The sequence below is a fragment of the Vigna angularis genome, chromosome 6 (genome assembly GCF_016808095.1).
Source record: "Vigna angularis cultivar LongXiaoDou No.4 chromosome 6, ASM1680809v1, whole genome shotgun sequence".
NCBI classification, from domain to species: Eukaryota; Viridiplantae; Streptophyta; class Magnoliopsida; order Fabales; family Fabaceae; genus Vigna; species Vigna angularis.
In genome coordinates this window covers 1,209,935-1,221,916 of record NC_068975.1, presented here as the reverse complement: position 1 = coordinate 1,221,916, position 11,982 = coordinate 1,209,935, and the positions used below count along the sequence as shown (strand labels likewise).

The 11,982-nt window shown below is 30.2% G+C and overlaps 2 protein-coding genes across 3 annotated transcripts; both read left to right on the top strand.

The window, feature by feature from the left end:
• Positions 1 to 2,371: 2,371 nt before the first annotated feature.
• LOC108341248 (triacylglycerol lipase 2) lies at positions 2,372 to 4,760 on the top strand. The gene is made up of 9 exons (XM_017578942.1): positions 2,372 to 2,545; positions 2,646 to 2,753; positions 2,952 to 3,092; positions 3,183 to 3,293; positions 3,668 to 3,811; positions 3,913 to 3,953; positions 4,090 to 4,169; positions 4,236 to 4,331; positions 4,441 to 4,760. The coding sequence occupies exons 1-9, from the start codon at positions 2,372 to 2,374 to the stop codon at positions 4,758 to 4,760; spliced, it is 1,215 nt and encodes a 404-aa protein (XP_017434431.1).
• Positions 4,761 to 9,038: 4,278 nt separating this feature from the next.
• Positions 9,039 to 11,759, top strand: LOC108342004 (probable E3 ubiquitin-protein ligase RHA4A). 2 transcript variants are annotated; one of them, XM_017579704.2, is made up of 4 exons: positions 9,050 to 9,187; positions 9,283 to 9,583; positions 9,757 to 9,842; positions 10,635 to 11,254. In XM_017579704.2, exons 2-4 carry the CDS (start codon positions 9,326 to 9,328, stop codon positions 10,951 to 10,953), a joined length of 663 nt encoding a protein of 220 aa, XP_017435193.1. In that variant the 5' UTR covers positions 9,050 to 9,187; positions 9,283 to 9,325; the 3' UTR covers positions 10,954 to 11,254. The 2 variants fall into 2 exon arrangements, with proteins under 2 accessions (XP_052735726.1, XP_017435193.1); XM_052879766.1 differs by lacking the exon at positions 10,635 to 11,254 and adding an exon at positions 11,407 to 11,759 and having other exon boundaries at positions 9,039 to 9,583.
• The last annotated feature ends 223 nt before the right edge of the window (positions 11,760 to 11,982 follow it).

The window sequence follows — 11,982 nt, the reverse complement described above, 5'->3', positions numbered from 1 at the left end:
AGATGTGTTTTACTGACGAATCATCACCCATCAGTAATAATCCACCAGTAATTTTAATAATTCTTGTAGTGTAAACTAGGTAAATATTGTACTTGCAAAAAACATTTCAACGCTCAAGTTAACTAAATATACTAGCTAACTGCAGTAATTAATAGAGTTAATATTAACTTAATAAAATAACATTTTTCACTAAAAGCAACTCTTTTGCCCATTCCGAAAGTAACGTAATACAAATTCCCTTAGTTTAATACTAAGTCAAATTAATTAGACTTACATTTAACCATCTCTTTTATTTTAAATTAAGAAATCAAATGAATAAGTCCTATCTATTGTAATTTTCTCTCGTCTTTATCAATATATTAAACAATATTGAAAGTAAAAGAAAACTAAAATTGTTGTACATAGGACCGACCATCTATTTTTCTTTATTCTCTTTTACTAAGTATAATAATTATGATATTCTAACATAGTTTTTAAAATGTAATTAAATATGATATGACAATATATATATATATATATATATAATAATAATAATAATAATAATAACAAAATGTTCATTATATATTTTAATTAAATTATAATTTAATGTTAATTTTTATTTTAATAATTACTTATTTTTTAATATATTTTATTTGTTTAACATATATGGAGTGGAGTGTTGAAATAACACTATTTTTAGCCCTTTTTCATATTCAGATAATGTGAGAAGTGATATGCTTAAATAAAGATTCACGTTATAATAATAATTAGATAATGTAGGTAACTATTCAAGTAATAATGATCTTTTTTTAGCTAAAATACTATTTTTATTTTAGTTTCTGTCGACTTTATTTAATACACTATTTTTTTTATGTTTAATGTAGTTGTTAAATTATGTTCAATTTAGTTTGTTTTCAGGATATGTCATCTAAATTGTTAATGGAAGATGAACATGCTAGTTTATGGTTTTTAAATTTTATTTAATTTTTTATTAGTTTTTTAAAAATTTAAAAAAGTTTTTCAATTACCAAGTCAACATTGTGTCATGTATAATGTTAATGTCATATTTCAAGCTAATGTCGTTACCACATGTTAGTATAAATATCACATGTAAGTGTCAGTCTCACGTGATATATTGTATTCGATTTAATTTCAATTTTTCTTAACTTTGTTTAATTTTAGTCCTAAATTTCGTTAATATTCTTTACTTTAGTCTCAAATTTTAAATTTTAGAAGGAAAATTTTTCATTATTTTAAAATTACATGGAAAAAACATTTTCATTATTTTAAAATTGAAAGGAAAATTTTTCATTAGTTTTTAAAATTAGAAGGAAAATTTTCATTATTTTAAAAATTAGAAGGAAATTGTTCATTATTTTAAAAATTAAATGGAAAATTATTCATTATTTTTAAAATTAGAAGAGAAATTCATCATTATTTTTAAATTTAGAAGGAAAGTTATTCATTATTTTTAAAATTAGAACGAAAATTCTTTATTATTTTTAAAATTAGTAAGAAATTTCTTCAATATTTTTAAAATTAGAAGAATTCCTTTATTATTTTTCAATTAATAAGGAAAATTATACGTTAATTTTAAAAGTAGGAGGAAAATTTTAATTTATTTGTCATATTAAGAGGAAAATTCTATTTTCTTATAAAAGTAGAAGGAAAATTCTTTATTATTTTTAAAATTAGAAGAAATTTTTTTCATTTTTTTAAAACCAACTCTAGCCCTATATTTGTAGAGGTTTCGAACATAAATTTAATAATTATATATAATATAGTTAGAGTTAATTTAAAAATTAAAAAAAATTTAATAAAAAAGTGAGTTTTAATAAAAATTAAATTTGTTCTCAATTAATAGAGGAATAAAATTAGAACAAAATTCAAAAATATTTAAACCTAGATTTTATATTAAAAGTGGGTAATTATAGAAATTATTAATTTGGTTTACTTATGTTGGATTTAAAATACTTCAAATTAGATAATACAGATTTAATTTAATTTCAATTCAATTCTTTAAATCTATAAATCAGATGAATCCAGGAATGCAGCAAGTGAAATCGAGAACAAGTTTAATCTAATGGATATATTACCAACCATATTAGCAGTTAACATCTTATACACAAACTCCAAAACTTTAAAAGGAAAAAAACTTTAAGCACATTAACTCAAATGAAATCTCTCCAACGTATATGAACCAGAAACTTACATTATCTCATTAAGGACATTGATTATTGAAAATCTGTTGAATATGACCTTAAAAGATTGTGTTACAGCCATTACCATGAACATGCACACCCTGTTGATCTTTCCCTTTACACCACAAAAAGCCTATAAAACGCCATCAGTTTATGTTTATTTAATCACCAGGAAAAACCACACATTGCCAATGGCCAACTCAGTAGTGAGCTTGGTTTCAATAGCCCTTCTTTTCCTTACAACAACACAAGGGAAAACAAATTTTCATGGAATACCCTCTTCGGTTACTGATCATGATTTTCATGTTGATGGTATCTGCGAAACAGCGGTAAAGACAAAAGGTTACCAGTGTGAAGAACATAAGGTACATATTCCTATATATATATATATATATATATATTCTCTCATTCTGTTATTGAATCCACTTGCCTGAGATTATGAAGTCATTTCACTGCTGGTGTCAGGTTGAGACAGACGATGGCTACATCCTGAGTCTGCAAAGGTTGCCGGCGGGGCGGTCTGGTCACAAAGCCGACAAGCCACCGGTGCTTTTGCAACATGGTCTCTTTTGTGTAAGTTATCAAGGCCTAGACAGATACATATACAATTTGAAGATTTTTTTAGGGTTCTTTCTATTCGATAAAGCTCAATATATAATATATCCAGTGGAAGAGTTAAAAACTGTTGTAACTTTGTATCCAAACGGGCAATCGAGAGAAGCATATGCATGTGATGAACTAAGATAATGAAGTTGTGTTGTGTGGTTTCAGGATGCCCTGTCATGGCTGATAAATCCTCCAGATGAAGCATTGGGTTTTATCTTAGCAGATTATGGATATGATGTGTGGATTTCCAATACTCGTGGAACAAAATATAGCCGCAGCCACAGATCACTGAGTCCTAATGACGCGGTTCTTTTACTTATTATGATCAGTTACATGGATTTTGACCTTGCATTAACTAGTTGATAGCTACTCAAAATGGATAATCTGTTTTTGTAGGCTTTTTGGAATTGGTCATGGGATGAGTTGGCTAGTTATGATCTTCCTGCTTTCGTGAAGTATGTGCATAACAACACTGCTCAGAAAATTCACTATGTTGGCCATTCCTTGGTATGTTTCCAATTTCTTTCTCTAGCCCCTATAGATCCGAAGTATAGATACTTGAAAACAGTATTCCATTCAGAAAATCTTACATCATGGAATAAGAAATTGTGCATACAATGTACAGATATGCATATGTTACAGTTTTGATTTTGCTCCAATAAAATTTATCTTTATTTTCCATTTCCATAAAATTTAAAATAACTAGTATATCCAAATTTTGTTCTTGATTTAAAATATCAATTTTAAAGGGACAAATATAAAAGAATTTACAAGAACTATAAGGTTAAAACTCAATGATTTTATAAAAGTCATCCGTTTTATAGAAATTTAAAATATATCTTAACCTGTATAATAAGAAAAAGTGATTTTGTGAATTGCAGGGAACCTTAATGGCTTTTACTGCTTTCTCTAGGGGACAAGTGTTGGACAGGTTGAGATCAGCTGCATTGCTTTCCCCAATTGCTCATATGCGTCAAGTTAATTCACCGATAGCAAGAGTCTTTGCTGACACATTTTTAGCTGAGGTGAGACAAAAGCATCATCATTTAAATATCAGTTCATATATTTCATACAAATTGGAGTTTGATGATTTTGTTGTTGTTTTATTTTCTTAATAATGTGACAGCATCTCAACTTTATAGGCATCCATGAATTCATTCCAAACGGGTAACATAAAACATACGTCAACTTGTTGGATAACTTCTTTATGTGAAAATGTTATGATTTTGATTAATTTGTTGGATAAAATAAGTGAAATGATTCCAAGTGTAGTAGCTAAAACATTAGACCTTGTGATGAGCAGAGAAGGGTCTACCAGATTAGTGGAAGGCATTTGCAAGATTTTAAGAATTGACTGCTCAAAGCCGTTGGCATATTTCACAGGTACGATGAATATTAACTAACTAAATTTCGCTGATTATTTTGACATTGCTTACCTTGTAATTCTAGGTCCAAATTGCTGCTTAAATTCCACCCTGTTAAATTCCTTGCTTGATCATGGACTACAGTCAACAGCTACTAAGAATTTGATCCATCTTGGTCAAAGTGAGTATCCATTTTTTATACTGTTAGTGTGATATATAGTTTTGAAGATAATTTGTTAGGGTTATTGACCCCGCTTTTTTCGTGTTTTCTTGTTCTTGATTCTGAGTAGTGATCAGAACGGGAAATATAGCCAAGTATGATTACGGTAATTTTTTAAAGAACACGGAGAACTATGGGCAACCACTTCCTCCTCCTTATGACTTCACAGCAATTCCAAAGGAATTTCCTCTTTTTCTGAGCTATGGAGGGTTAGATATGCTATCTGAAGTAAATGGTGTGAATCTTTTGCTGAATGACCTCAAGAGTCATGATGCAAACAAACTCGTCGTGTTGCTTAGGAAAGAATATGCTCACGTTGATTTTTTCATGGCTACCAATGTAAAACAAGTTCTTTATGATCCTATTATATCTTTCTTCGAGGATAATTGATTCTGCAACTGTAATTGATTTCACTTCAAATAATATAATTCTTTTTTTCCATCAGTTAGTTCAGTAATATTTTATCTATGTTTTAAAATTTATTAAATAATACTCAACGAAATATTGATATAAAAAGAAGCGTCCAAATAATAGAATAAGTGTTTAACCAACATAATCATATAATTTAGGACAAAGTAGAAATAAGAATATTTTTAATCACCAAAATAATGTCTGATACAAAATACATATTTTTTAGATGCTATAGAAACTATAAATAGAATAAAACATATCAATAGTTATCCCATTATACAAAAACAGAAACGCTCTAATAAGACTAGCGTCTAGTCAAGAAGCATATTATAACTTCTAAAGCCAAGAGCTAAAGAAATGCTTTCTAGACCAAACTGTCTAAGTGAATTAGAAAATCATAAACAATATTTAAGAATAAGTATCTCTCTTTGAAATCTCTCAATAGATTATGTAAGCAAAATAAGCTAGTCTGGTATAAAGGTGAAAGTTCAAATTCCTATATAACACTAAGAATTAAGGAGATACTTCAATCCAAAAAAGTGTTATATCAAGTGAAGCCTTCCATAAAGAATATCATCTGATAAGTGACCATTACACGTTTTAGTCTTGAAGAAAAGCATCATTACACCTACGAATATACACAAACGATGCATTTATTAGTGAAATGACAAGTGATACTCGGACCAGTCGTGTTAACTAGGAGACTAGGAGTGGTGTAAGAATACTCAACCAGGAGTGGGTTAAACTCAAAATCATGAGTGAGTTAAACTCTATAATCTTGATATGATTAATGGAACTCCTTAAGAGTTCTTAAAATATCTAACAATACCTAATTATGATTTTCTCTAACAATAATATCTCTTTTAATCTTTAAACCCATCAAGATTATATCTCCTATTTTCATTTAACTAATTTTTAAAATAACAACAACTAAATCTTCTAAAAGATTTACATAATATCTTTTTATCAATATTCCATATTATTTAAGTTGCATGTTTTCCTTTCTACACCCTGTTTTAATTTCTTTATCCTAATAATAAAAGTTAAATACAAATAATAATTTAGTTTAAGTAAATGCAATATTATTATCTGTGTAGAAATTAGTCAGAGCAATAATAAATATAAAATCATGAGGATAAAAAACCTAATATATATTTGTTAACTTTATATTATAAAACATATTATGATTTTTTAGTGCAGATACATAACCTTTCAAAAAGACATTTCATGACTTTTGTTCACAAGATACAATCCTTAAACAGGATTCATATATAGCTTTTGTAGATGAGCACATATTTTTAATAAAAATAAATAAATCTAACATATTCTAATTACAACTTTTTATGAATTGACACGAAGAAAAAGACGCTGTGAGATAAGAAGAACATTATGAGAATGTTTCTTTAAACCATTTGTCCTGTCACATCATACAAGCTTGAATGGCAATGAAAAAAAGTTATGCTATCCTACAATATACACTTGAAAGACTAACCAAGTCACTAAAAAGTCTATCAAGTTTCTTTTGATGGTCAACTCAGTATCGAACAACTATCTCACAAAGTAATATATAAAGAAGAACAATCCAAGAGAAAGTTGTTGTTGGAAAAGATGTACAAGAGAGAAAAGGTGAAAAGGAAGACTACAAAATATTCACCTCTAGTGCATATATAGTCTAATCCTCTTAAAATAAAAAACATCATGAAGACATGAGAAGTTGAAAAACAAATGGAAAGAAGTAAGAGATGAGAAAGAAAGAAAGAGAGCACACACAAATAAAGTTCATAACATTTCAACTTTTATCTATCTCAACTCATACATCGTATGATGATCTTCAACTTAGAAGAAAATGATGAAATCAAGTTTGAACAATAGAAGATTCTAAGAAGAGGAAGCCATCATCACATTTGGCTATCTACGACATTTCTAGACCTACAACATATGAAGCTTTTGAAATGAAAGAAAGAGTAGAAGCTGAAGAAAAGAAGAAATGAGCAAGCATAAAAAATATGATTACATCATTACGCGTCAAGAATATACCTCTAATGCCTTTCATGTTGGGATAAACTTAAATTTTAGGGATTCATTAAAATCTTATTTTATTAGTTTTGGGTTTAGTAATATTTGATTTGATTTTGATAGAGATAAAATAGATATAGGTAGTTTTGATTTTCTATTTATTTAGGAGATTATTATTTTATTTTATTGATATAAGATAGAGATAGATTAGGTAGATTTTATTTAAGTTAGTTGATATTCTATTGTTAGTTTTTATTATTTGTATTTGGCCCAAGGCCCTATTTGCATCTATTTAAAGGTTGCCAATGTTCAATGAAAAATAACCCTAGTGAATTGAAGAGTATTATTATTTATGTGGGTCACGTTTTTCCCAACATTTCAAGCTCAAAGGAATGACATCACAAGTTACAAGACTACGCCTCAATACTTTCAACCTCTCTTAGAGAGTTACTTGAGTTTGTAACTATACAAGTGTCAAATTGTAAACTGTAAACATATCCTCTCATTGAGAGTTACATATTTGTACTATGTAATGTATCCCGTAGTGGATTTGTTGTACGTTTTAGAGAGAACTAACATACTTACAACCTAGAATGTGTGATACTCAACTAGGCAGCATATCCAAAGGATACCAGAATTCTCTAGGGATGCCAAGAGTGACTATAATACTTAACTAGGAGTGGGTAAACTCAATTTAGACAGTTGTCTCGGGATAGATCTTGGAGAGGCTAAACTTGGAATAGACGTGTTGTCTAGGGATGCCAGGAGTAGCTATAATACTAAACTAGGAGTGGATTCTACTAGTTGCAAAGAGTCGTGATACTCGGACTAGTCGTGTTGACTAAAGGACCAGGAGTGGTGTAGGAATACTCAACCAGGAGTGGGTTAAACTCAAAATCATGAGTGAGTTAAACTTTATAATCTTGATAAGATTAATGGAATCCCTTAAGAGTTCTTAAAATATCTAACAATACCTAATTATGATTTTCTCTAACAATAATATCATTTTTAATCTTTAAACCCATCAAGATTATATCTCCTATTTTCATTTAACTAATTTTTAAAATAACAAAACCTAAATCTTTTAAAAGATTTACATAATATCTTTTTATCAATATTTCATATTATTTAATTTACATGTTTTCCTTTCTACACCCCTGTTTTAATTTCTTTAACCTAATAATAAAAGTTAAATACAAATAATAATTTAGTTTAAGTAAATGCAATATTATTATCTGTGTAGAAATTAGTCAGAGCAATAATAAATATAGAATCATGAGGATAAAAAACCTAATATTATTTTTTAACTTTATATTATAAAACATATTATGATTTTTTAGTGCAGATACATAACCTTTCAAAAAGGCATTTCATGACTTTTGTTCACTAGATACAATCCTTAGGGTTCATATATAGCTTTTTGTAGATGAACACATATTTTTAATAAAAATAAATAAATCTAACATATTCTAATTACAACTTTATATGAATTGACACGTATATTAATGGGATGTAACAAAGATCGCAGTATAAGAAAAAGAGAGAGGAATGATCAACACGAGCTTCTCATCTTATTATGATATGAATGATTGTATATTTACAAGGTGCAGTAACAGACTACGTGAGCCCAAAAAACTCAGCTTAACAAACTACACAGAACGCGACTAGAAAAGAAGTTAATGTTAAGAAGTGGATTTAAGCCTAATTCATCTCCACAAAACCAGTTTGTAAGGTAAGGTTTTGCACCCACTTATAAAAGTTATAAAAGTTAAGAAGATGATGTATAACCGCTTTTCATTAATTTTGAAAATCTAGAAAATGCAAGAGCATCTAGAAATTTTGGAGGAGTATGAAATGAGGGTTTTGATGGAATTGAAGAAGTGCGGAGAGTTTAACAGTAGAAGTAACTTAGCAGAAGCAGTTGGATTATTTTGGTGAAAAAGTTAGCACTAGTAACGACTGAGAAAGAATGCAATGAGAGATATTTGGAGCCATGGGCTGACGATCCTTGGCGTGAGCCTACCTTAGTGGAGGGTCATGAGCTTGTCCCATCATTCAAATAAATATAGAATATGTACCTCTTCCACTATCATTATCATTATCATTATAATCATATCTAACAAAAACTCATAATAAAATCCCACTCTCGTTAGTCCAAAAAAGCCTTTCATACATCAGATATTAACGCAAGATTCTCTATTAAATACATCATTTTGAATTGGATTAAAGATTAACATCACTTAAAAGTCACATTCATATAATAAACAACACCCAACTTAAACATTTCAACATCCTCTTCTCACTACTTCCAAGGACAAATAAAGAAATCCACCAAAGAAACGAAATTCTCTTGGAATAGAAAATCAGCACCACCCCACCAATCTTTCTTGGTAAGTAGTGCAATCTAGTGTGTGGTGGATGAACTGATGTATATATTCTTGTTGAACACAACAACTTTAGAAATTTTCATTTTGCACATTTGTAGCTGTTGAACACATGTCAGGGGATAAAGGTAGTAGCAGAGAAACATGAGTATTCCACAAGCTGCTGCTGCTGCTTCTTCTTCTGCTGCAACCAGCCCTCCTCCACATCTGTATCCACAGGAGCTACAGCTTAAGCTTTACCAAGCCTTCATATTCTCAATTCCTATACTCTTCTCCATCATTCTCTTTCTCTTGTTTTACTTGTTCTACCTCAAGAGAAGGGCCTCTTCTCTCTCTTCCTCTTCTCATTTTCTTCCAAGGACCATTGCCAATCCACCAACCACCACTCCCTATCATTCATCAGTAAGTAACAAATACTCTCTAGATAATACCACCAAACATCTCTGCAAGGAAATTAAATAATGTTTTTTACAAGATGTGTTTGCTTGCTTCTTGCACTGCATAATCCTTTCTATATATATGATCATGATCAATTAAATTATCCAATATTAAACTCTCTATTGCCAATTCCACAGCCCTGTCAATTGGATCTGACCCTCCAATTCCTTGATAAGCTTCCAAAAGTTTTATTTGATGAGGATTTGCAAGCAAGAGATTCCCTGTAAGTATTTTTTTTTTCTTGTTTTTTGTTTGAACTTCTAGATGTACTGTTGTTTCTATGTATTGGTTTCTTTTTCAATTCTGTCTTTATCCTCTCTCTTAGTCATGAGATTAATAAATGCTCTGATCTTTATCCATTACCCAAGGGATTCTCTTCAGTGTGCAATTTGGATGTGTGTTGCTGTTTCATCTTGTAATTTCATCTCTCAGCTTGTCTATCATTATGCGATGGTTAAAATTATTCTCAAAGGAATGTGGTTCTTGCAAATCTGAAAAAAATGTCCAAGTTCACTGATTATTTAGAATATTTAATGGCATCCACTGATTTTCATGAAAAAGTGGTACATGGAAAGAAAGCGGAAGAGATAAGTAGAATATTTGAAAAACTGTTCTTTTTTTCCTTTTCTTCTGCCACATAGAAAAGAAAATAACTTGCATATGTCTTCAGACCTAGATTAATAAAGTGATACTAAATAGGAAAACTCAGCACGTGCAACCCCAGAAGATGGTAGCAACCAAAATCTTAACGATAGGAACTGCTCATATTTTGTGTAAGGGAATTTTCAGTAGATAAAGTGCTGGAAAGCACTTTGGAAACTCTTGTACGATTCCATGTGCTGGTCCCCTCGTTTTCCATGTTAGATGACTTAATGCAATAAAAAGAATGCAGTTAGTGATGAAGTCCAATGACACGAACATTTAACAGAAAAATTGTGGATTGACATATAATTAGCTGAACATAGGTGTGATATGGTGTTTTTCAAGAGATGGTATGAGGGCTATTTTGAAACAGGTGTTGTGTTTGTCTGGGGGAGTTTGAGGTGAAGGAAGAGGTGGTGCAGATTCCTTATTGCAAGCACGTGTTCCACTTGGATTGCATACATCACTGGCTGAAATCAAACTCCACTTGTCCACTTTGTAGATGTTCCATCATCCCCACTACTACCAAGTTCTTCAATCCATCACCGCTTATTAATATTATATCAGACCCAACCCAGCATGGTGCTATCTTTTCAGACTCTCCATTGCACACTCCACCATTCCCACCTCACTCACAACATCATCATCAACTTGGTGCTTCCTCAAATGCTGCTAATTTGCCAGGGGAATGATCATACATATATAGATAGCTTCATTATGATATCACAATAATGGCCATTACTTTATCTCAAGAGGGATATTCATCAAGACCATGTAGTTCTCTGCATTTCAACCACCCTTTTATTATATAAAACTTTTCTGCTTTTAGAGGACTTGGAAATTCATGTAAACACAGCTATTCTCTTTGTCCTGCCTGACCTTTCTGGAAGTTGCCTACTGAATCCCCATTGGGGCAATGGAGAAAGTGTTAAAAGTGTAACTAATTGTTGAGAGTAAGAATAAAAGGCTTCAAATGAATCATTCACTATACTACTTTGTTTTGTTTTCTGTAAGCATATGCTATAAATTTGCCTTTTACTATTAGCTTTTGTTGTTTTTGTGTGTATATGTTACTGATCATTTGAAAAAAGAGATGGCTAAGGAAAGATAGCATACATTTACTGTCTTGTTTTACTGAGTCCTAGGTTGCTATAACGAACATAAATATGATTATTGAAGCCTGAAGTTCTTCAGCTCAACCTTGGTACCGAGAAGAAATGAAATGATTCGTGTTGGTCTTAGAACGGAATGGAGGAGTCAAAGATTTACCGTGGGAAAATCAATGAACAATATTTTGAATAAATTATACTGAATGAGTCCAAATATAAGATCCAAGAAGGTGAAAAGCTTTTACTTTTGGACGTGAAAAAAAAAGGAAAAAGGGAAAAGGAAAAAGGTCCCAACAAATAGAATAATAATAATAGACACACGTTCATTATATCACTTGATGTTACTCTATTTTTACACAAATGATTGAGACCTTACATTTATATTTTAACTCTCACTTTTCCTTATTCCCTCATCTTCTTTTATGACGAAAGGAGAAACTGTTTAAAATTTATATTTCATTGTCTTTTTAATATTAAAAACGAGGCACGGTAGGAATAGTATTATATATACCTTTTTAAAATATATATGATATTTTATCTTAACTTTTTATAATTAATATCCCTTAGTTCATAATCTAGTATTGTTGTGTTTTGGAATACAAAATGACTCTC

Bases quoted from the DNA above. Each gene is read 5' to 3' on its own strand.
- LOC108341248 (XM_017578942.1), top strand. From the start codon at position 2,372: ATGGCCAACTCAGTAGTGAGCTTGGTTTCAATAGCCCTTCTTTTCCTT. The intron at 2,546-2,645 runs GTACATATTCCT...TGCTGGTGTCAG, and splicing joins ACCAGTGTGAAGAACATAAG to GTTGAGACAGACGATGGCTA. The intron at 3,093-3,182 runs GTTCTTTTACTT...CTGTTTTTGTAG, and splicing joins CACTGAGTCCTAATGACGCG to GCTTTTTGGAATTGGTCATG.
- LOC108342004 (XM_017579704.2), top strand. From the start codon at position 9,326: ATGAGTATTCCACAAGCTGCTGCTGCTGCTTCTTCTTCTGCTGCAACC. The intron at 9,584-9,756 runs GTAAGTAACAAA...CCAATTCCACAG, and splicing joins CCACTCCCTATCATTCATCA to CCCTGTCAATTGGATCTGAC. The intron at 9,843-10,634 runs GTAAGTATTTTT...ATTTTGAAACAG, and splicing joins TTGCAAGCAAGAGATTCCCT to GTGTTGTGTTTGTCTGGGGG.